Below are 23323 nucleotides of genomic sequence, written 5' to 3' on the forward strand. Positions count from 1 at the left end.
ACTTTTATTTTAAAAAGAAAAGTTCTGGAACGGTTTCGTTTTAAGATAAAAGTGCACTGCACTGAACGTTCCCGTAAACAGCAAGCACATGTGTTTTGGGTTTTTATTGTGCATGGGAGGGGGCATGGTGATGGGGTTTGTGGGGAGCTGTGCAGACCAGTAGGGAACATAGTTACACTACTTCCCTGGTGGTACAATGATACCTTGCTGTAGTAGTGCATGTATGGTTTCTTTTATTCCTTCCTCAGCTTCCCTGAACAGTGGTATTGTTTGACCCGGGGCAGTACTGCACCTGGCTTGAATTTTATCTTTACTGGTGTTACTTCCTGCAGGAGCCCTACATAGTGGGGGCCTGTGGTCCACAAGCCTGTGTGGTACTTGTTACATATCCTCATCAAAGATTGATGGTGGGGCGGTGCACTGCGATTAGTCACCTGTCTATTTTGGATCATTGTCACATGGCATGCACATTTCCATTATTATCCCCCCGTCATTGACATCATCAGTGAACAGCTCCTCATCCGTTAATTCACGCAGTGCTATGTTTGAATCTATGCATAACACTGTCCTCCATTCACATCCATGCATGTCCAGTCCTATTGCCACAATATGTTTAGCTGATATTTGCAGTCCCTGTAGGTCTAAAGAGAGGGTGGTACCTGGTACAAATGATGGGGCTGCATTGGGGCAGAAAACAAAATCAGAGGATACTCTCCATTCTTTCCGTGTTATTTCTGGCACCACTCTCGCCAGGACCTGTATGCCATACACAAACATGTCTGCATGTGTGGGCATTGCCCTCACCGCTACTTCATTGGTTATGATGTTAATCATTAGCATTGCCCTGAGTGGGCATACCCCTGGAGTTGAGTATACCACACCCCTTTCTGTAAAAGAGATGTCATATTGAGCTTACCAAGGAGGTCCTTCCCTAGCAGATTTACCGGCGAGTCTCTCTGATATAGTAGGGGTGGTCACACTGTTTTGCCCCCATTGTTACATTGAAATCTTTAGTGTAGGGAACCTTTAAAATTGCCCCAGAGAATCCCTGCATTTCCAAATTCTTGCTCGACAGCGGAAACATTCCTTCCATGAGGCATGATGTTTCCGCCTCTGAGTCCACCATAAAAATGAACTGCTTGTTTTCTATCTCTGCCCCCACCAGTGGTTCCTTGTCTGGACGTAGGGTACCTTATAGGACTGGACACACAAGTGCTCTCCGTGGGCTGCCCTAATCTGGATGGGTATTTGTACCTGGAAAGGAGAAAACGCTTTCCCCGACTATGGCTGTTCCGTGAAACGGCACTGGTGCGCCATTTGCTGTAGTGGCGAAAGGATTTGTATGTGTGTTCCCCATTATATCTTATCATGTTAATCGCTGTTGCATCCCTGGTTGTGGTGCTTGGGGTCCTTGCTGTGATATTTGAGGCCCTTGTTGGTAGTTGTTGTCATATTGCTCTCGCTGTCCATACCCTCCCATGGGTAATGCATATGGGCTGCCTGGGTGGGATTGACCGAACTGCTGTTCGTTGCCAAATCAGTGTGCATTCTGATAGTATCCCATAGGTCGAGTGTGACATTCCCTTGAAAAATGGCCCCACCTCCCAGAGGTCCAACATGTGCCTTGTCCCCCTCCTTGAGACCCTTGCCCTCCATATCCCCCTCTCTGCCCCCTGTACCCACCTCTTCCTCTTCCAGGTCTTCCCTGCCATTAGGTCCCCTCAAACTGCTCCCCTCCAGCCCATTGATCCGGCCCATTTGCTGCACATGTTGCTGCCATCCTTGACTGTAATGCTACTGACCCCTCCTCTCCATCCCCTTCCTCTCAGAGGGTATGGCGGCTGTTACTGCCGCAAACTTCACCAGCTTATTCTGCACATGTTTTGCTGCATCTGCCAACGTTCTCTGTGCAATTCTTTTTCCCTTTGTTTGATCCTCCTACAGTGGTGTACAATGATACTCTGTATTTCAGGCCAGCCTAAGCATCTATCCTGGCAATTTCATCTAGGGCTTTCTGTACCTCCTTCGGGAGGCCTCTTTTGATAATGAAGTAAAAAAGGGAGGTTGACTGGTCCCAAGTGGTGCCCGTCTCCGCCCTCCACATGTCCTTTACCCTTGAAGAATGTACTACGAAGTGTCTTCCTCGTCCCTGATTGTGCATTGCATCACAGAGTTTAAATCAGGGGTGTCAGTGAAAGTTCTCCGAAATCTATCCCATACCTGGGCCCTTACGTTATTAATGGATGCCCCGCCATGGCGTTCACAATCAATAATTACTCCTGGGGACCCCGCCTTCACCCACACCCAGTCTGCTTGGTCAACTACGGCGGACAATAGCAGGCTTTTAATATCCCCTATAGGCAGTGGGACCCCTGCAGTGTTTTTCTCAAAGGCATATATCCACTTCCCTGCCCCTCCTGAAAGCGGAGGCAATGCTTCTAACAACTTAGTCTTGTCAATCAGCGCCCAAGGTATATAGTGAGGCCTTCCTGCTCCTTTGTGAAAGAGGAGCATCTGTGACTTTGTTTTCCCCCTTGTCTTACTTAGCTTTACTCCTTTCCTTTTTGTCAGTACCATATTCCCATGTCTGCTCCTGAGCCTTCCCTGCCATCTTTTCCTCAGCTGCTCCCCTTCTTCCGGCTGTGTTCGCAGTGGCAGCAGTAAGCCTGCTGCGGCTGCTCCTTCCTCATATTCAACCAAATCACTCAAACATTCTTCTATTTCCCTGTCAGATGCTACACTGCCTTGTTCATCACTTGCTTGGTCGCTCCCTTGCTCACTCGTAGTACTTTTATTGGTGTGTTGTTAAAATGGATTAAAAACTCTCCGGATTTCCACTCATCCTCTGTTAAACTGGAGGGGTTCTTTGATGGAGACGGCGATGGTGTCTGCCCACCCCCTGGCAACATTTGACTCCTACACACAGTGTTCTCATCTGTGTTAATTCTGTTCGTGTGGTGGTCAGTTATGCTTCTAAATACCTAGATAGACGTGCAATGTTTACTGGTGGCACGCATGTGGGATCATACAATCCTCTGGGATCATAAGGGGGTGGGGGTACTGCCGCAGGTGTGGAGGGCACGCTGGGCTGGGGCAAATAAGACGGGTCGCGATATCCCACGGCAGGTCTGGTTAGTAGTTGGTACAGTTTTTGGGCTCCTCCCCCCCCCCCTACTGCCTGGGTAGGTTCTGCCTCAGGTGGTGCTTCCTTTTCCGTGCTATTGGCAGGAGCCGTTTCTTCGAACATCCTCCAGAGATCCAGGATCTCTCGTCGATTTTGCAGTTGTTTCCCCCTGTATTTGGCCAGTAAATATGTTGTCACAAGATCTAATACTCTTTTATCAAATGATCCCCCTTCCAGCCATACCTGGGATGATCCCTCCCCCTTAATCTCAGTGAGCCATTGGTCCTGATACTTTTTTTATTTTTTCACTGTACAGAGGGAGTTGTTGAGGTGTTGACAAATATGCTTTAAAGGTGTAGCTGCTCCCATGATTCTACTTTGTTGTATGTGTGTGTGTGTGCAGGTGTGTGTGCCTGTGTGTGTGTGTGTGTGCGTGCATGTGTGTGTGTGTGTAGCATAGAACCTGTAACATCACAGTTTAAAACATTTCACTTACACCTTGTCATATCCTGAACATTTAATGAGCATAATCAAACATATGAAACATAAAACCATTTAACGGACACACCTGAACAAACTGAGGTACTCCAATAACAACAATGAACATAAAACAGATATCTGTAGTACTTTGGTTTTAGCCCTTCCCCTATATGAGATGGTTGGATTCTTCCCCCGCATTCGCTCTTCGCATTCACCTCTGTCTGGGCCCCTTCTGGGCCAACCACTAAGAAAGTTACTCACACAAGAAACAAAAAAGAAAAAGAGTGTGCTAATATCTCCCGAGTCTAATCAATATGCAAGACTCCTATGTATTTCCTTTTCTATTTCCACTTATATCCCTGCAATGGTCGAGACAGTACTATGCAGCGCTGCCTTCCACCCCCTTTCGGAGCTAGGTTCCCGTGTTCTCTGCTTAGTCTGTTACCTCTATAAAAACCCTAATGGCCATATGAAGAAAAGAATAAGAAAAGTGCACTAGTCAACACTCATACAATCTCATGCACGCTTAATCTGACTCCAAGGCCATTCCCTCACTTTACACTTTTCCTTTTTACCCCCTTTAATTTCCCTTCCTTTAATTTTCTCGCAAACAATACTCATGTGTCGGGGGTGATCCGAGAGCCTCTGTTCACGGTGTATCCACAATCAGGGTGTCACCCCCCCAATCGAGCCGTGACTGGCTCCAGCGAGCAGTTGGGTATTTGCAAAGCCGGGATCCTTGGAACCTCTCTGGGGGTACGCTCTTAACTACTGGCCAGCCGTAGATAGCGGGGGTCTTGACGGGGCATCCCGGATCTCGCCGCATGGCGCAGGGGTCTTTCTCAGAGCACCCGCAATCACTTTGGGGTCACCAAGTGAAGGTGGTCATTCCCCAAAAAGACAATTATACACTCATAATAAAAGGACATACCCCAGTAGGGAATGAGACCAAGAGAAAGGTTGTGAGTAAAACAAAGATTTATAGAAAATAGTGCATGCAGAGGACTCAGCTGCCTCGAGAGTGCTCTGCCAGACAATACAAAAACAATACATTAGAAGCTTTAGAAACGTCACTAGTGACATTTCCCTATAGGTACATCCAGTTACATTGTGATTGGTGAAAGACATGGATACATTATAGTAGTGTAGGGACCAGCTCCACTCGATGGCTGGCAGCTTGCGAGGTGAAGGTCAGGCCGGGACCTCGAGAGGAGAATGTTCTGTCTAAACTAAACACAATATCTCCTGACATGCAGTAAATAATGCAAAACATAAACCATAATCTAGAACGTGGGGATACCTATAAATTATAGACGCTTATTTACACATTCCCACCTGAGGCCTTTGTAGAAGCAAAGGGTACAAGGGTCTTGCCATCCAGGTGCCTTATCAGAGGGCTTTATCTAGGATTTATTTTTCATGGGGACACAGAACTTGAGGGAATGGGTTGATAGGTCTTGGTTATGGTCGGAATGTATGATGACATGAAACCAGCTATATTGGGGGCACTCTAGGGTGGTCAGTGGGGAAGGGTCACACTTCTGCTACATCAAAGGATAAATGGAGGGGCAAAAGGTTGTGCAAGCAATAACTTCCAAAGGTGGGGGTGAGAAGAACAGGAGCAGGTTTGTGGAGACGGATGGACCACAAGTCGAGATTCACCCCGGTCACACACAGGGCAGTGATCTCAGAGGAAGGAAAATAATACACTTTTTACTTGTAACAATTTGCGCCAGAGCATCTGTGAGAAAAGACACGGGAGGAGGAGGTGGGGGCTGTCAGTGTTTGTTGTGCGCGGTGCTTCAAAGGGGAGAGAAGGCTTTTAGTTATCAGGATCCGACCTAGTCCAAAAATGGAGCCTGGAGGTGCACAAAATGGAGTCTGAATGTGTCTTGCAATAGCCTCTCTTCTGCTGTTGTCAGGGAAGGGCAATGGAGGACGTCTCCCCACTATTGCACGAGCATTAGGTTACTTTTGTGCCGACCCTTCCTCCCTTACACCCGGAATGGATGGGGAGGGTAGGCAAGCTGAATGGGAACACAGAAAGGCATACATTTGTGAAAAGTAGATACAATTCCAAGTTCAGGAAGTGATAATTTGAGCAGATCAGGCAAGAGCTATTTACCCAAAATTTTCAAAAAAGAGTGAAAAAAGAATGTGCTGTACTTGTTTGCACCTTTAATGTAATGCCTTACATTAATATTCAGAAAATCAATGCCCTGCTACATTCCACTGACTTTTCTAGTTAGGAAAACACACATTTTTTATAGTTTTTCTGAAAACAAGCATTACCCCAAGCCAGACCCCAAGATATGCTACACAGTATTTTTATGCTGAAATAAGTGACTGACTTAGCATTTGAAAATAACGAAAACCAATGTGGTAATAAATGCCTAGCACACATTTTTTGAAAGAACACAGGTAGATCCTTTGATGTATAGGTGACGTGCATAGGTCACAAAAACATGCAGTGCCTAAAGCAACGACTGAATGTCGGGCACATTTCCGATATGAAAGGGTTGTGTAACAAAGCGCAGAAGCAAATGTATGGAAACGTTATCACAATCGAAAGAAAACAACAAATGACCGACCTTCCCACAAACCCACAGGTATGCCGATAAAAAATGGTACCCCACATGTTTTAGTGCACTGTCCCTGGAATAAAATGAAATGACTAAACCACAGGTATGGCAAATGCTCTGGGAAGAGTCTATTAGTCCTTGTGGGCAGCCCATAGATTTAGGGCCGGGACATCACTCCCACAAAAGAAAACAAAGAACCACATACATTTTCTACAAAACAGCACACATGGGAATTCAATGCACAGCTAAAGAAAAAAATACCCTGTTCTGAGTTATTGACTACTGGGGAAACACTGACATGCTCAGCAAACAGTGCATGACCAACCCTGACATGTTGGCACAGGTGGCCTGATTAAAATGGTATCTCACATGTGGGGGGCCACTGGCGTGGGCCAAAGGAAAAAGGCTAAACCACTAGCATGGAAATGCTCAGTGAAGAGCATATTTGGCCTTGTGGCGAGTACATGCATTGAGGGATCTGGAATAACAACCGCAAAAAAAGGTGGGACACCCATGCAGTTTTGAAAAGGAGGAACCCTGGGGAACCCAAAGACATCTTGCTTATGTTGATTGCAGAAGAAGTGAGTATTCAGAATGCACAGCACATTGGAAAATTTGGAAAAATACAATATGTGGATGCATTTATAGTCAGGAAACCACAGAAATGGATGGCAAACAAAATATTTTTTACCTGCCTACATTCGCACAGGTGTCGCCTTGAAAACGGTACCTCACATGTGTGGGTGAACTGGCCGAGTTCAAAAGGGAAAGGGCTAAACGATAGGTATGTTAGTTGCTCTGAAAATATAAGAATGCCACTGTATTTAGCCTTGCAGGCAGGCAAGAGATTTAGTACTGGGGTGTCACAGCCACCAAGGTGGTGTAGACATAGAATGTATTTTCTGCTTCTTTCCTTCCTGCACTGGTGACGTTTAAATCTGCACATGTCCTTGAATCTGGTGGATCATAAACCTTTAAATATGCTGAGGTTCTCAACAAGTTAGGTTGGAACCTTGAGGGTGACTGTCATGTCATTGAATTAGCAAGATTTGAAGGTAATAAACACTTTCAGCAGGAGCCAGTGCAGTTTGATGAGGTTTGGTGTGATGTGTTTGAATTTACAGAGCACTTTGATGAGTCATGCTGCCGTACAAAAGACACATCTTAGTGGTGCCAGGATGGTCGCCGGAAGATCTTCCAGGAGAGCATTGCCACTATCTAGGTGGGAAGGGACCAAGCTTGAACAGCCAACTGAAATTTGTCAGGATGAAGGGCTTGATTTTCCAAAGCAGAGAAAGTTCGTATGAAGCAACTTGTGTCTGCCTTGATATGGCCTCCTTCAAGGAGAGAGAGAGAGAACTGTGAGGGAGAATTACATATGAAATTCAGCAATGAAAGAAGTATGGATGTTCTATACAGAAGAGCAACACAATACTTTAATTTAATTATTTTTTAATTTAATTTTAATGTGTTCAGTTCTATCAAACTTTTCATCAAAAATATCTAGGAAGAATCTTCCTATACTGTATTTTGTAGAGTTGTCCATTGTGGAAGTAAAGAGGAAAAGAAAATACAATTCTATTTTAGTTGTGATTAAACTCTAGTCCAGACATTATAGAGTGCAGTATGTAGAGATTTGTTAGCAGTGTTTAAACAATATGCCGCAAACGTTTCCCTCTTAATGTTGTCATAATCACATATGAATTTGACCAGCATATTCATGTACATTTGCCCATTAACTTAACATTCAATTAACACATGTTTTGCGGTTTCTTGTATGGGTTTAATGTCACACGTGTGGCAAAACCTGCCCTTAACAGGCATTCCTAATTCAGGCTCAATACATGACAAAACAGGCATCTTATTTATTCTAAGTAACAACAGAAATCTTCACAAGTCAGGTGATGCACACAACCTTAAGTAACCTTGACGGGACCGTTACACACGAGTTAGCTTTTTAATCTCTCCAACGTGTTTTCATTTTCTTAGATGGATATAATTTGACAGCCAATCCCACTTTTCCAATTTATTAACAATGTTTGAAGGCAATATTAATATTAGTCTTTTTCTCAGTCCATAACCCATTCAATTGCCCCAAAGGTTGTGTTCACCAGTTTTGTAAAATTAGCATATTTGTCAGTATGAAGGGGTTCACGCATTAATTTTAGTCGAGGACAAACTCTCTAGTTTTGGATTTAATGTATAATCAACACCTTAATTGCATTTGCTGGCAACGAGATTAACCCTGAATCCAGCCTTAGCAGTTCAGTTGACACACTCGGGTCAAGACCAAGCATAACTCTCCATAATTTGCCTTCCAAGACTTTCAGCCACGACTTCATGAATATATAGAGCATCGGACCCATATAGCATTGTGGAGCTAAAACACTGTTTGTACAGGAGTAGGATCTCTTGGTAACTGAATCCAGAGCTCTCTCCAACAATCTTTGAGATCATGGCCAATAATATAACAGCCTTCCTGCTCTTCCCCTGAATGAGCTCAGCGTAGTCACCTTTAGTAGTGAATGTAATACCCAAGTATTTGTAGCTATAAACCTGGGCTATCAGCTGTTCTCTTACTTCTATCTTTGGCACTCTTTTTTCTTTACATGCAAAATACAGGATTACGTAATTATGCAGCTCCAGTAGAGTCCTCTTGATGCCTGTGTAAGTGGGATGGTAACCGATAAAATCATCGGCATAAAGAATACAGTATACCTTGACAATTTTGAATTTCGGTGCCCATTGTTCAGTTTTTCCAACTCCTGAGGCAAGTCTGCAAAGTAGATATGGAACTGCAGGGGTGCCAGTGTATATACCTGCCTCACCCCCTTACTAGTATAGACAGGTCCTGATAATGCACCCGTGCTGTCCAACCACACTTGGACCTGGGTATTTTTGTACAATCCACAAAGAGCATTTAGAATACTGATTGGGCAGGCTAACTTGTCGAGCTTCAAAAAAGGTAGCAGGCGCTCCTCTCCAGAAAGAACATGGCATGATAACCTGTTCTGAGATGAGATTTTGCAGCACCCGCTTTTTGCTCACTGTACCTTTCACAAATGGGAAATATCCATTTGCATATCAGTCTTTGTCCCACCCACATGGGCAGTCCAGCACCGAAGTGCTATGGCAATTCCTCTCTGAACAAGAGTACCAACAGCAACCCCATACATGTGTTTCAGCCCTGCTGGGCCTCATCAGTGAGGTGAAGCTGTGCGTCTCTGAGCACAGTGAGTAGGGAGTCCACGTCTGGGTGCTCCCAGGTAACTCAGGGTGACCAACCCCAAGTTCCTTGCAAATATTTCAAAAAAGGTAGCAGGCGCTCCTCTCCAGAAAGAACATGGCATGATAACTTGTCGAGCTTGGTCCAGAGGTTTTTCTGTCAACAGTATCGAACGCAGCACTAAAACCTATCATAGCTGCATATAAATAAGGGCAATTTTTCTCTTTCATCACATTTATTAGTCTGTCCATTATTTTTAAGAAGTGCGTGGTACTTGACCGTCATTGGAAGCCCATCTGGAAATAATCCAGAATGTGGTTTTGGTCTACCCACTTAGTTAACTGCTGCAACATTAGGGATGCAAAAACCTTCCCTGAGACATCAAACATAGCCAGCAAAGGATAATTTGCTGTGTCAGACTGTGTGCCCTTCTTATAAATTGGAACAAAATACGATATTTTCTATGAGGTTGGGATTTTCTCTTCCGCTGAATCTTTAATAAATAGGTTAAATAGCAATTCGGACCAGTACTCTGTATCATGTTTCAGGTCTATATTTGCTAGACAGTTAGGTCCCAGAGTTCTTGATTTTTTTCTTCCATATTAGATTCTCAGTGTGTGACTTTAAAAAGTGCAGCTAATAACTTGAGAGCTAATATCACCACCTGTTGGTTGGCTACAAAGACACTACGGATGTATTGCGTCCACTCATGGGTGCCAAGGAGATTAATCATTTTCTCAGCTTTCTTGGTATTACGTTCATTCAGCAGTGGCCACATCTTACTCACCTTTTTTGTTGAGGCAATTGCATTTTGACGCTACCGTTGTGCGTTTTGATTTGAGCTGCGTCACTATATCACCCCCCTGTGGTAAATGTTTTTTATAGCAGTTACTAACTTTTAGGACTTGTTTAGAGGCAACTGCAAGTTGTTTATCTTGTGTATGTTCCTTATCATATCTCTCTTGGCATTTCTAATTTTTCTATCACATACATGACAATGATTGTCTCTAGAGTTGGATGCGTAAGAAGCCTTAGTGGATGCAAAACGTGCAGTAGTAGAAGTCCAAGCCTCAATTTAGTCAGCGGATAAAGCTGAGGAAGCTCATTATCTGCCTTGTGCTGCTGTTCCATGTACATCATGTTATCAATATACATCAGAGACAAAAAAAAACTGTTGCCACCAGGACTGACTGTCAGGTCACCCAAGTGTGCAAGAATCTCTCCAGAGGCCTTACCATAGACCACTAATTATAGCATGACATGATCACGATAAAAATGTTCAACAATCATTAGTTTCCCGACACTTGGGATAACTTAAAAGTTTACAAATAAGTAGTCAAGGGTGGATGATTTCACCCAATTCTTCCATGTGTAACCACAAGGTTGGTCCCGAAATACCCGAAAATTCAGTATGTGGCAACCCCAGTCTTCTAACTAATCTACTCAGTGCTCACCTTTTTGATTAACTCTTTTTTTGCCATGTTACTTGTGGGATTAACAAAGTCAGTCTCTGGGCATTCACTTTCACATCCACAATAGGCATTCAAATCACCACCTATAATCAAACCAGCCAAACTCCCGCCAATTACGGAGGTACTAATAACTTCCACTGTTGATTGCATTATTTTTCTGTATAGTTACTCCCAGGTGGTTTGTACACATTAGATATTTTAGAAACACAGGGACATAGGCTACCCCACCTGTCTACCACTTGCCGGTAGTAGATACAACACACGTTTGACAAATCACAGCATATGATCTGTACATAAGAGAGCACTCAATTTGCATGTAACACATTAACATATTGTATTTTTCTTGTGATTTAAAAATGGCCTAACATGGCCGTTGTCATAACCTTTTTCATGCCCATAGTTCCCAGGAATATACACTACTTAAGGCATATTGAAATAAACTCATACAATGACTATTTGCATTTAGTTTTTGTACAGTGTGGGTTAGTACAAATGGTGACTTAGAATGTGGTTGTGATAACCAAACATCTATCTAGTTGACGCTAAATGGTGTTTCTGGCACGTAGTGGGTTGATGGTATTCTAGTGCCGTCTTCAGGACTGTTGAAGTGGACTGAGTAGTGTCACTGATGTACCCCATGAATGGAACATCTGAGCCATTGCTTTCCAGTGTCACAGGTGTGGAGCAGATCTATTGGGTTCTTCGCCTAAGGGGCCTCTGTGTGCCCTCGAATCATTAGATTCTGTATGATTAGGGTCTTGTCTTCAGCTAGTTAGCTGCGTCCGCTCGCTGCTGCTAGTAGCCGTGTCTGCGATGTGTTATATCTACGTGTGTTGCACCTACTACCGGCAAGTGGTAGACAGGTGGAGTAGCCTATGTCCCTGTGTTTCTAAACTGTTATTTTCCCTCATGAAATAGGCCCCCCTTATCAAAAATGAGGGCTCTCATCCCCTATATATTATAAACACATTAGACATTTGACATAATAACTTGCACTAATAATAAGTTCGGATTTTCATGGGGCTTAGATTGATGTTTGATGCATTCACATTATTTTTCACCCCTATCACCAATACATTAAAGAGTTGACCTTCTTGTGCATTAATGCAAAGGTTTGGAATACTTGTTACCTGTCGATGTATTTGTATTTTATTTTTATTTTACTAAGCGCCTTAAGCCAAAGCGCTGGACATAAAATGAAACACAGTACAATAAATGTGAATAAGCATTTAGGGCCAGGATACAATCCCTCAGGAATGTTCAATAAATTATATTTTCACGAACCACAGAAAAGAGAGTAAACAGAGATAGATCGAAGAGAAAGTGGAAGAGCATTCCAGTGAAAGGGAGCAAGAAGTTCAAATGATTGAAAATAAGAATAGGGGGGACCAGGGGCCAAACGTCTCAACTGAGAGGGAGATCAAAGAGAGCGAGAGGGACTGTAAAAAGGATATTAGTACAGCAAGGTAACTAAGTGCAAGACCATGGAGAGACTTGAAGGCAAGACAGAGAAAATGTAATTTTATTTGTGAATGAAAGGGCAGCCGGCCAAGTGCTGCAAGAGAGGAAGAAATAGAATCCTAATACGTGAGAAAACACAGTAGACAAATAGAAGAATTAAAGACTGATCTAAGAGGAGCAAGACAAGAGTTGAAGAGTCCAAACAGAGCAAACGAACAGTAGAAAACGCGAGAAAAGAATAAAGAGGAGATTAAAACTTAGATGCTTGAAATGTGAGAAACGGGCAGGCCTTACAGATGTTGTGAAGATGAAAATGACAAGAACGAGAGGTTAGATAAATGTGATGAGAGAAAGAGAACTTTGAGTCAAAGTAGAGACCAAGATTATGAGCCGTGGATGAGATTGGGAGCTTAGAAGGAGGAAACAATTTGAAAGAAGGTGGAAGATGAGGAGGAAGAGTGTTAGCAGGAAAGAAAGCAGTACTTCAGTCTTCCCAGCATTAAGAGTAAGAAAGTGGGAAGACATACAAGATATAATAGCAACTAAGCAAGCCGATAGAGTGTGATAAATGTATGGAGAAAAGAAAGAAAAGGATAGAAAGAGTTGAATGTCATCAGCATAAAAGTGATGAGATAAGCCAAATGAGGAAATAATAGTTGTGAGATGTGATGTGTACAAAGAAAAAAGAAAGGGGCCTAAGACCAGCACTTGATGTACCCCATGGGCAAGTGAGAGTGAGATACAGGACTTGTATGCCCAGGAGACAGAAAATGTTTGATTAGACAAATAGGAATTATAACAAGACAGAACAGAACCTCTAAGACCGAAATATGAAAGTGATGCCAGAAGTAAAGGGTTGTCCACAGTGTCAAAGGCAGCCAATAGATCTAGAAGAATAAGACAAGACGAGTGCTTAGAATAGCTGGCTGGGATAAGAGAATTTAGTACAGATATACAAGCCGTTTCTGTAGAATGAAAGGGATGAAAGCCAGATTGAAATTGGGGAAGAAGAGAAGAGTCAGAAATAAATTAAGACATCTGGGAGTAAACAAGGAGTTCTAACAGTTTAGAAGAGTATGATAGGAGAGCAATAGGGCAAAAGTTGTAAACAATCAAAGGATCAGCAGTGGGTTTATTTAGGATAGGGATAATAGATGGGTGTTTAAAAGATATAGGAAACATAGAGGTAGAAAGACAGATGTTAAAAAAGGAAACAAGGTGGGTTGGAGAAGAGGATAAACATTGGGGATTACTGCAGAAGGAATCAGGTCAGTAGGAGAAGAGAAGCAGTGGGTGGGCTTTAGCTAGTGAGAGAAGAACATCAATATTAGAAACTGGAGCAAAATTAGCAATGAAAGCATGAGGAATGGGCATAGGATTAGGTGTCACATCGGGTGGAAGAAAAGCTTCAATGTCACGACGAAGAGAGTGGACTTTAGAGGAGAAGAAATTAGCAAAATCAGAAGCTCATAGAGTAGAATTAACAGAATGATCTAGCGTAGGAGGAGAAACAAGTTGTGTAAGGGTTTGGAATAGACGCATAGGGTGTGCAGATTGAGTGTGCAAGAGATCAGAAAAATAAAGGCGCTTTGCAGAAAATAAATATTTATCATAGAGATCATGATAAGAAAAGGAGGAAAAATGATCAGGCGTGGATTTAGACTTAAGCCAGCGCTGTTTAAGACGGCAAAGAAAATGGCGCATAGAGCGAACATTTAGAGATAGCCAGGTTTGGAATGGTTTCCGGGGTGGGGGTGAAAGGAGGACAGAGGATAGAGTTGGTCTAAAGAGAAAAAAAGAGATGAGGAAATGACAGAGGCAGCCTCATCAGCATTGAGAGCAGTGAAGAAAGAGGAGAAGGGAGAGCAGAGATACAAGAGGTTATGATATGATATGATATTTATAACACACCTATACACAAGTGTTTCAAAAGCGTGAGGTTAAAGAAAATTAGAGCACATCGAAAAAATGTGGATGGGGTGAGGGAGCTGGGAAACTTAGAGAGTTTGGGGGAAGTAGTGATACTGAAAGCAGACAGTGATCCAAGAGATAGGTAGGGCTACCACAGGAGAGGCCAGTAAAAGTTGAGATGAAAATTAGATTGAGAGAAGAGCCAGACATGTGAGAAGGAGGGGTCACAAGAGGCAGAAGAAAGTGGCAGTCAAGTTCTGAGAGAAAGGGAGTGGATGAGTGTGTTGAGGATAGATGGAGATTAAAGTCACCTAATAGTACAATGGGAGTAGAAGGAGGCAAGATGTGAGACAAAAGATGATCAATGTCTTTGCAAAAGAAGCCAAGAGAACCAGGGGACGATACACAACAATAAATGAGTAATTCTGTAATCAGCCAGGTTTCCTGTAAGAGGAATATGTTGTTCTCTGGTAAAGCTGATAATGAGCGATAGTCCCTCAGAAGGTGTCTGAACCCTCCGGTATTCCAGGTACACAGAGTCCATCTTCTATCTTTATGAGGTTGATTTTGAGCAGCAAATCCAACCAGCCATATTAGGGTGCTGAATATATTCTGCTGTTTCAAGTTGGTAGCAACGTTTGTTAATTGTAGGTTGTTCAGAGTCTTGTTTTCGTCACCGTCAGGCAGTTTTGCAGTTGCTTGCAATGGGTGATTGCTAATCAGCTCAGGTTCTTCCTTAGCATCCAATTCGTATCCCATGTCCATACACTTTTTGCTATAGTTACAAATCAGTTCAGGTAGTTCTACGTATTTACAATGAACACTACTCATTGCGTATTTCGCATTATTGATGGGTTCTATGAAATCAAAATCCTTTGTATTCAGAAGTCATAGCGGAAATATTGAGTGTACTATATCCCAAAAATTGGACCCATTAATATGATTATTGTTAGCGTTGAATTTTGCTTGAGTTTATTGATAGTAAGAATTATTTGGTCTTGATGTGCCGTTACAGATAGTCGACTTTGTTTTTTTTTAATCACCGTATCTACATCCGTAACTGCCACCAAGGAAATCTGTGCCCTGGGGAATGACTGACCCACCAAAGCTTCTTGAATCTCGAATGCTATATCATCAGAGCATGACACACTGCTACACGGAGCTATGGTTTCTTCTTCGTGTGCCATTTGTTTTTTCCTGTTTAGCAGCCAGCTTGTAAGTCGTCCATTTGTCTTGGTATTTTTTTTTCTTGGCAGGCCTTTTAGACTTGCCTTTTAGTCTTGCCGCCAGATCCGCTAATCTTTCAGGTGAGCCAGTAACGGCCACCACTTTTGCTACTTCAAAGTTAGTGTTATTTGGATTTTGGTTCCTTTGGCGGTTCATGAACCTTCTTTGAACTCTACTAAGGTATATCGAGGAGTCGTTGTGTACGACGATTCTCACTTCCCCCTTCGACAGGTGCTGCTCCTCTTCCTCCGATTCTACATTCTGCAATACATATTCCTTGGTAGAAAAAAGAATGCTCTTTTATGTTTTGTCATCCATTTTGTGACATATGGGCTAATTCATGGAATTTTTGCCCCGAAAAACGTGGTTCTGTGCACCATTCTGCCCGCAAATCCCCATTTGTTAAACAGGGATTTGCGGACAGAATGGCGCACAAAACTCAGTTTTTCGGTGCAAATAATTCCATGAATCAGCCCCATAGTTACTAGATGATGAAAGGACTGAGAAAGATATATCTGGGGATGAGAAGAAGAAATAAACGGGAAAGAAGGGGTTCTATTAATAAACTCCCTGGGGCAAAGCACACAGGCGCCATCCGTCTTTTGTCCCCATTAACAAAGGCACGTTCTTCTCCTCTGGCAGCACCCACAGAATTCCAGAAAGGCTCAGCAGCCGTCCTATGCGGGCGGCAGCACTAGCTTGACGGAGAATAATTACAGCGCTCATTTGTCAAAAACAATCATGCGAGCATTCCATTATCAATTCCAGTCTGCCCTTATTAGGCACACTGCACAATTAGCCCATATCGGAGCTTGTCAACATTAAAAAGATGTGTTTTATTTTGAAAAGTCTGAATCAAATAAGGGAACTACAGAAACTTTGCAGCGAAGCAAATGCAGTAAACACACGAGCAACAATTGCCCGAGTGTACAAAAACATGTTTTCATGGCATTTTTGCACCAGGGTAATGTTTGTCCTGGCACTTGGGCAGCAATGTCCCTTGGTTGAAAAATAGAATTCGCACCGCTGAAAAGTGACCTTGCACTGCAGACACAAACCCTGATTCATGGAACGTGCAAAGTGCATTTTTGCAGTGCAAAGTCTGGGCAAAGTCAGTGCGTAGTAATGTTGGCAATTGAAAATGACTTTACGGAAAAAACCACGTCACAAGCCTGCAGCACAAATGGCACAATGTGCTGGTGACTGAATGCCATCTGATGAGGGTAAAATAGCCTGTTTTTTTATCTTTTTATTTTTTATGGACATAAAATAGTGGTGGTAATTTTGGTTCTGACAAGAAGGTCTGGTAATCAGTCAACGTTTTTAAAATCCATTTCCCATGCCAAAATGGCAGTGTGTACATGTGCCCTCGCTGAGAAAGCCTAAAGTCGCCCTCAGCCCACTGATTTTGTAAGTGACACCGAGCAGGTTCAAAGGTCACCTGTACACCCTTGATAGATGCTGGGATACAAAGGCCTTACAGGTGAATTTCTGAACCTCATATCTAAATGATTTCTTTTCGTTGTAAAATCTGTTTATTGTTTTTGTTGTTTTATTCTCAAGACAGCAAGCATGAAAAGAGGAAAAACACGACATCATGATGATGGAAGAGAGGGCATGTGCCTCGTCTTCCTACAAGTCACGATATCGAACACAGCTCATCGTTATTGTACATAACATAAAACAAATTCTCTATTAACTTAGCCAACGCGACACTTAATCTTTCCATCCTCCCCCCTACTTGCATGCTCAGTGCTTATAACAAAACTTCTTCAAATAACCATAAAAGCATAAATCACACTATAATGAGAAGGCTGTAAATAGTGCGTTAATGAGATCTCGTTAGCCTTATATTGTTTGTCACCTCTCTTGCATCTCACATAGTATATGGGTTATAATGTGAGTTGGAATATTGCCATTCACCCTAACTCCATCCATCTGTATATAAGAAGATCATCTAGGAACCATCTCAACCTTACCCCCCCCCCCCTGTCTAACTATGGGGCCCTCACTCCTTGGATCTCGACTTCGGTTCCCTCCCCTTTTCCTCCTCCATCTCCTGTGCTCCCTTCCCAACCCCCCTGCTCCCTTCATATACTTATGTACCAGTGTTGCATTTCTTTCTTAGTTGTGATCAATTTCCAGGTGATGATAGTGTTAGACTTTTTTTTTTAAATCAAATATATGGGTCTAACAATTCCCAGAATATATCTACTTGTGTTGTATTATTCTTGCAGCGCAGCTTGAACGCAGCACGTTCTATTGCGCAGATAGTAGATGATAGTCGGGTCCAAAGTGTCTTTGTGTGCGGGGAGTAAGACTATGAGGTTGCGTACCGTAAAGATCACGATACCCATTAATCTGCGGGTAAGCACATCCCTGTGGCAGTCACCACTGCCGGAGCCAAATAGCCGGGTGTTGGGGTCAATGTAAGGTGGGCCCCCCTTATTTGCGATATTTGTTGGTGAATCATATGCCAGTATGTCATCAGATGTGGGCAGGACCTTAGGGTATGGCCCATAGTACCCATCTCCGAGCATCCATGCCAGCATGTCGGTGTTTAGGTCAGACCCATCCTAAATATTCTAGCCAGGGTATAATAGATTTGGTGGATAATCTTAAGTTTATTTCCCTGTGTTTGATGTTCAGGGATGTCTCTGGTATGGCTGTGAAATAATCGTATATGTCTCTGGTATCGATTGAGAACCCAAGATCGCTGGACCATGACATTTCCAGTACATGATTTCTGCCCACATTGTTTGGAATAGACAGGGCGTAGAACATGCAAAGTCATGGGAATATATTTATATATTGTTCCATCTCTATTCCGCAAGGGGCTAGTGTAGCTTGTTAGCTGATGTCGGTAGTGTATTTTGCGATTGCGGTGTATAGCACCCGATATTGAAGCCAGTTTCCCATAGTAAGAAGGCCGAGTATGTGACACGCAGTTTGAAAAGGCAATATTTTGTTCCCTTCACAAAGGTCCATTACCTGAATCCGTGATCACATTGTTTCTTGTCAGGGATGCAATATATAGTGAATCCCAGATGATAGAAGCGCACACACGCTGCTCCATGTAGGCAATAATTTAGTGTCTATTCCTTGTTGGGATCGCAGTTTGTGCCATTACGCAATTGTCTGTCCAATTCCCCCAATCAATTCTGATAATTGTATGCCTTAGGCAGTCTGGTGACATGTACATCTTTAAATATAAGCCATCACTTGTTGTGGCATGGTATCTGCAAAGGACACGTCACTATTTATAATATGTGTTTGAATCAGTTGCTAGTATATATATAACACTGTTATTTTTCTATGACAGGCTTTGTTAGCACATTGCTACGAGGGACTGAAAGCAAATCCGAGCAAATCTGGTGAATTTGTCGAACATTCATTTAACGTCTTATTTAAAATATAAACAATTTGGTTGCATCGTCTACGTTTTGTAATGACACTATCTGAGGCAGTGTGATAGCTCCACTTAGCACCGCTCGTCGGTATATGCCTTGCAGCAGGATATAATTATGACCATTACTTTTCAATTCACATGCAAATCGCTAGATAAAAATTACCTTTGTTCAACTGTGGTTAAATACTGATTTCAGATTACTGTTTATCTAATTATATCCCATGTTTAACTTGCACGATTCCCTCTAAAGCATATAGCGTCAAAGAAGAAACACATGTGTTCATAATATATATATATTTTTTTTTACAGACTCTCAACCCTGATCTACAATGGAAAAACTGCTTTATTGTCTGCTGCTCATTGGCATGGCTGTGAAAGCTGAGGTCTGTCCAAAGCGCTGTGCCTGTCAAAATCTTTCTCCGAATCTTGCAACCCTTTGTGATAAGAAAGGTCTTTTATTCGTTCCTCCGAATATCAATAGAAGGACTGTGGAGCTCCGGCTGGCCGATAATTTTGTCACAAGTATTAAACGGAAAGATTTTGCCAACATGACCAGCTTGGTGGACCTAACACTATCGAGGAACACTATAAGTTTTATCACACCCCATGCTTTTTCTGACTTGCGGAACTTGAGAGCTTTGCACTTGAATAGCAACCGATTGACTAAAGTCACAAATGAAATGTTCAGTGGTCTCTCAAACCTTCACCATTTGATACTTAATAACAACCAACTTATCCTGATTTCTTCGACAGCCTTTGACGATGTTTTGGCACTGGAAGAACTTGACTTGTCTTATAATAATTTGGAAACTATACCCTGGGATGCTGTTGAAAAGATGGTCAGCTTGCACACTCTCAGTTTAGATCACAATATGATTGACAACATTCCTAAAGGAACATTTTCACACCTTCACAAATTGAACAGGTTAGATGTGACATCCAACAAACTGCAGAAACTTCCACCCGACCCACTCTTTCAGCGAGCTCAGGATTTAGCCACCTCAGGAATCATGAGCCCATCGACATTTGCGTTGAGCTTTGGAGGGAACCCATTGCATTGCAATTGTGAACTTTTGTGGTTACGTCGTCTTGAAAGACAAGATGACCTAGAGACTTGTGCCTCTCCTCCACTGTTGTCTGGGCGGTACTTTTGGTCCATAACAGAGGAAGAGTTTCTATGCGAGCCACCTCTTATTACTCGACACACGCACGAGTTAAGGGTTCTTGAGGGTCAGCGGGCAACACTGAGATGCAAGGCCAGGGGTGATCCAGAACCAGAGATTCACTGGATTTCTCCTGATGGGAAGATTATATCGAATGGCACAAGGTCTCTGGTGTATGACAATGGAACTCTAGATATACTTATAACAACAGTCAAGGATACAGGCTCGTTTGCTTGCATAGCGTCTAATCCTGCTGGCGAAGCAACTCAAACAGTGGACCTCAATATTATTAAACTTCCACACTTAATTAACAGCACAAAGCAAATCCATGAGCCCGATCCTGGATCCTCGGATATCTCCACTTCTACAAAGTCTGGCTCGAACGCCAGCAGCAGCAATGGGGATACGAAAATCAGTCAGGACAAGAGAGTCGTCGTCGCCGAAGCCACGTCATCCACTGCTCTTATTAAATTTAACTTTCAAAGAAATATACCTGGCATACGTATGTTCCAAATTCAGTACAACGGCACATATGACGACTCCCTTGTTTACAGGTAAGGCAGATCCTTCACAATTACCCCTGTGTATTGCTTTAATTAAGAACACTGTCTGTAATTTAGTTGGAGAAAAGCAGCACGTAACGCATAGCTCTTTTTTTGTGATTTTTCATTGCAACAACAAACTTATGAAGCGAGCTTCCTTCGATAATACACTAATGCAATGTTCATGCTATGAATAGGAGCATTACTTGACTTAAATAGCACCATTTTAGAAAATCCAACTGACCTTTAATCCTCTGAGGTGAATGAACCAGCAAGAGGATTGAAAAGTTATACGAGTTAAAGGACACTTATCTTTTAAACTCTCTGGTGTCTAAAATGGAATGCTCTCAGATGGGCTGTTGAGAATGTTTGAGTGTCAGGTGCCTGGAGTTATCTGCGGTGCTTATTCCTAGTGCCAGTCTGGTGGCTGGACACAGAGGTGTTGTGCGTGTTAAGTGGATTTCTTTTGAAGTCAGCTAATGCAACAGTCACACCTTTCAAAAGCAATTTGTCATAAATGATTTCGGTAGCAGGGGATCTTAGGAGAGTGTTCTGCACTGCCAGGCAGTGCAATTGGGGGCCTTGTCACTGGAAACTGCAGGGACTATTAATAGCGTTCATCATCCGGGCTCGGTGCTGGTCGAACATAAGGGACAATACACACTACTGCAGAAGAGTCGTATTACCAGCAGGTTTTCATGTCATTCATATGTTCAGGCTAGATCATTTTTCATCAGTCATACATTGCCAACTAAATCATGAAACCGTAAAAGAACAGATGCAATCTGACTCGGGATTGCCAAGACAACCTGACAGCTGATAGTCAAAGACACCGGCACATTCACATTAGCATTGCACCGTATCCGTTTCAAAATGTCCGCCGTGTTTTTTCTTGATTTCAAGGGACTGTGACGCATGTTCCACGAAGCACGTCTCCGTGATTCGAACTGCAACACGAGTATTTCAAACTACTGTACGTTTCAATGGTAGCTCCTGAGAAACGAATATTAACATTTATTTTGATTTTGCATTACAGTAAAACAAACCACGATCTGCGAATCGATTGAACGTGGATGAGCAATGCTTAACCTCACATTCCCGCGGCATTTAATTTAAAAAAGCTTTACCCTCAGACCAGCTGGTTCCCTGTTATTTCCTCCCATCATTTAGTGTTAATCAAAAGCCATGATGTATAGTTCTCTAATATCATTTCATTCATTTGGTCACACACTTATGCTGTCATTAGAGGATAGGAAGGTCACCCTGCCCTCTTTGTCTGTTCAAATCACTGCATTGTAATGTGACATATTGCAATGCGTGTGTGTGTGTTCCTGTTTTAAATATATCAATAAGGTAAAACCCCCATAGTCTGCAACATTCTGCTGCCACAAACAGAAGCACTAACAAAAAAATGCATGTCTAATTTAGAAAGACTATACACGATACAGTACCCCCTTATAAGGAAATTGCAATGGGCGAGGTCCATTATAAGGTCATGGAACTCCAAGGTGACATGCAATATCCTTTTTTTTTATAGATATGGCGGGGGATATTTTAGTCCTTATAATACGTGGCCATGAACCCCCATCTCCTTTAATACCTGGATTACTGCTTATTGTAATGCAAGAGGTCTTCCAGTGGCTTTATTAATCGGTGCGGTTTAAACATAAAATCTAATATGCATCTTCTAACGTGTTGCAGAGAACCAGTTGAAGCGGGTTAATTGATACATTGTATCTCAAAACCGTTCTCATACTGTGCTTTAAAATAAGTAATGATATGCAGATGTATGTTCTCATGTGTGAAAACGCCAGCAGTGCACACAATAAACAACCTACCATAAACACCTCCTTATGAGATAATGACATTAAAGTGTCATGGAAAGATATTTTACAAGAAGGAATTTCAAAAGCTTGTCATGGCTTTAATGATATGATAGGTTATTTATAATGCGTTTAATACCCAGAGTTTTCTAAGGGCAGACTCGGGGATCGACCCTGTGTTGCTCCGTGTCGTCTTGTTTCCAAGGCGAGCACGTTGCCGCTGAGCTCTCTTCCCTAGACAATACCGTTCTTCAGTGACACCTGGAGTTCTGCACCGTGCTGGCTCAAGCAGCAGGCATTGTGACGTCACAACACAACTGTAATAACCGATTATATTGCAGCTGTGATGTCATTTCCTTATTACATGCCAGTAGTGATGTCACAACTATCCGGTAATAAGAACATTATTTACCAGATGTGTATACAGGTATTGCCACGCAATATAACGTGTTTATGACAACTTGTGGCATGCAATACAAATATGAGAAATGCCTTACGTTATTACATGGTTTGTTAAACAGATGTCATACCCCTCTATTCCCAAGACACGCCCACTGAATCAGGTGCAAACACGTTCAAGATTTGCCCTTAAAAAGTAAAGTGATTGTTTCAAAATATATGCTGATAATGTGCACACAGCAGTACAGGCCTTTTCTTTTGCACTGAGTCTGTTTTGTAAATGCCCGGAGCTCAGTTGCAACGGAAGCACCTCTGCCAATGACATCATTTCCCACAAGGTGGCATCATTGCCAAGTAATAGAGTACACCCTTCATTTATCACCTCTCAAAATAGCGCCAATTCGAAGAGCAATCTGGAATGTTAAACAATGTGCAGTGTAGGGGGGTGACTATTTATACAGGGGTGGAGGGTGGTGGCCAGCATGGTCTATAGATCAGAGTCCT

At 42.6% G+C, this 23323-nt stretch overlaps 1 protein-coding gene across 4 annotated transcripts in view; it reads left to right on the top strand.

Moving 5' to 3' along the window:
- The window catches only part of LRFN5 (leucine rich repeat and fibronectin type III domain containing 5), a 1390562-nt gene that overhangs the window by 900678 nt on the left and 466561 nt on the right, over window positions 1–23323 (top strand). For all 4 annotated transcript variants that reach the window (XM_069637473.1, XM_069637475.1, XM_069637476.1 and 1 more), the window contains one exon: window positions 19202–20609. In XM_069637473.1, the coding sequence (XP_069493574.1) occupies window positions 19222–20609 (1388 nt within the window). In that variant the 5' untranslated portion in view covers window positions 19202–19221. The remainder of the gene's footprint in view (window positions 1–19201; window positions 20610–23323) is intronic.

This window comes from Ambystoma mexicanum, chromosome 14, assembly GCF_040938575.1.
Source record: "Ambystoma mexicanum isolate Mex_15411 chromosome 14, UKY_AmexF1_1, whole genome shotgun sequence".
Classification (NCBI taxonomy): domain Eukaryota; kingdom Metazoa; phylum Chordata; class Amphibia; order Caudata; family Ambystomatidae; genus Ambystoma; species Ambystoma mexicanum.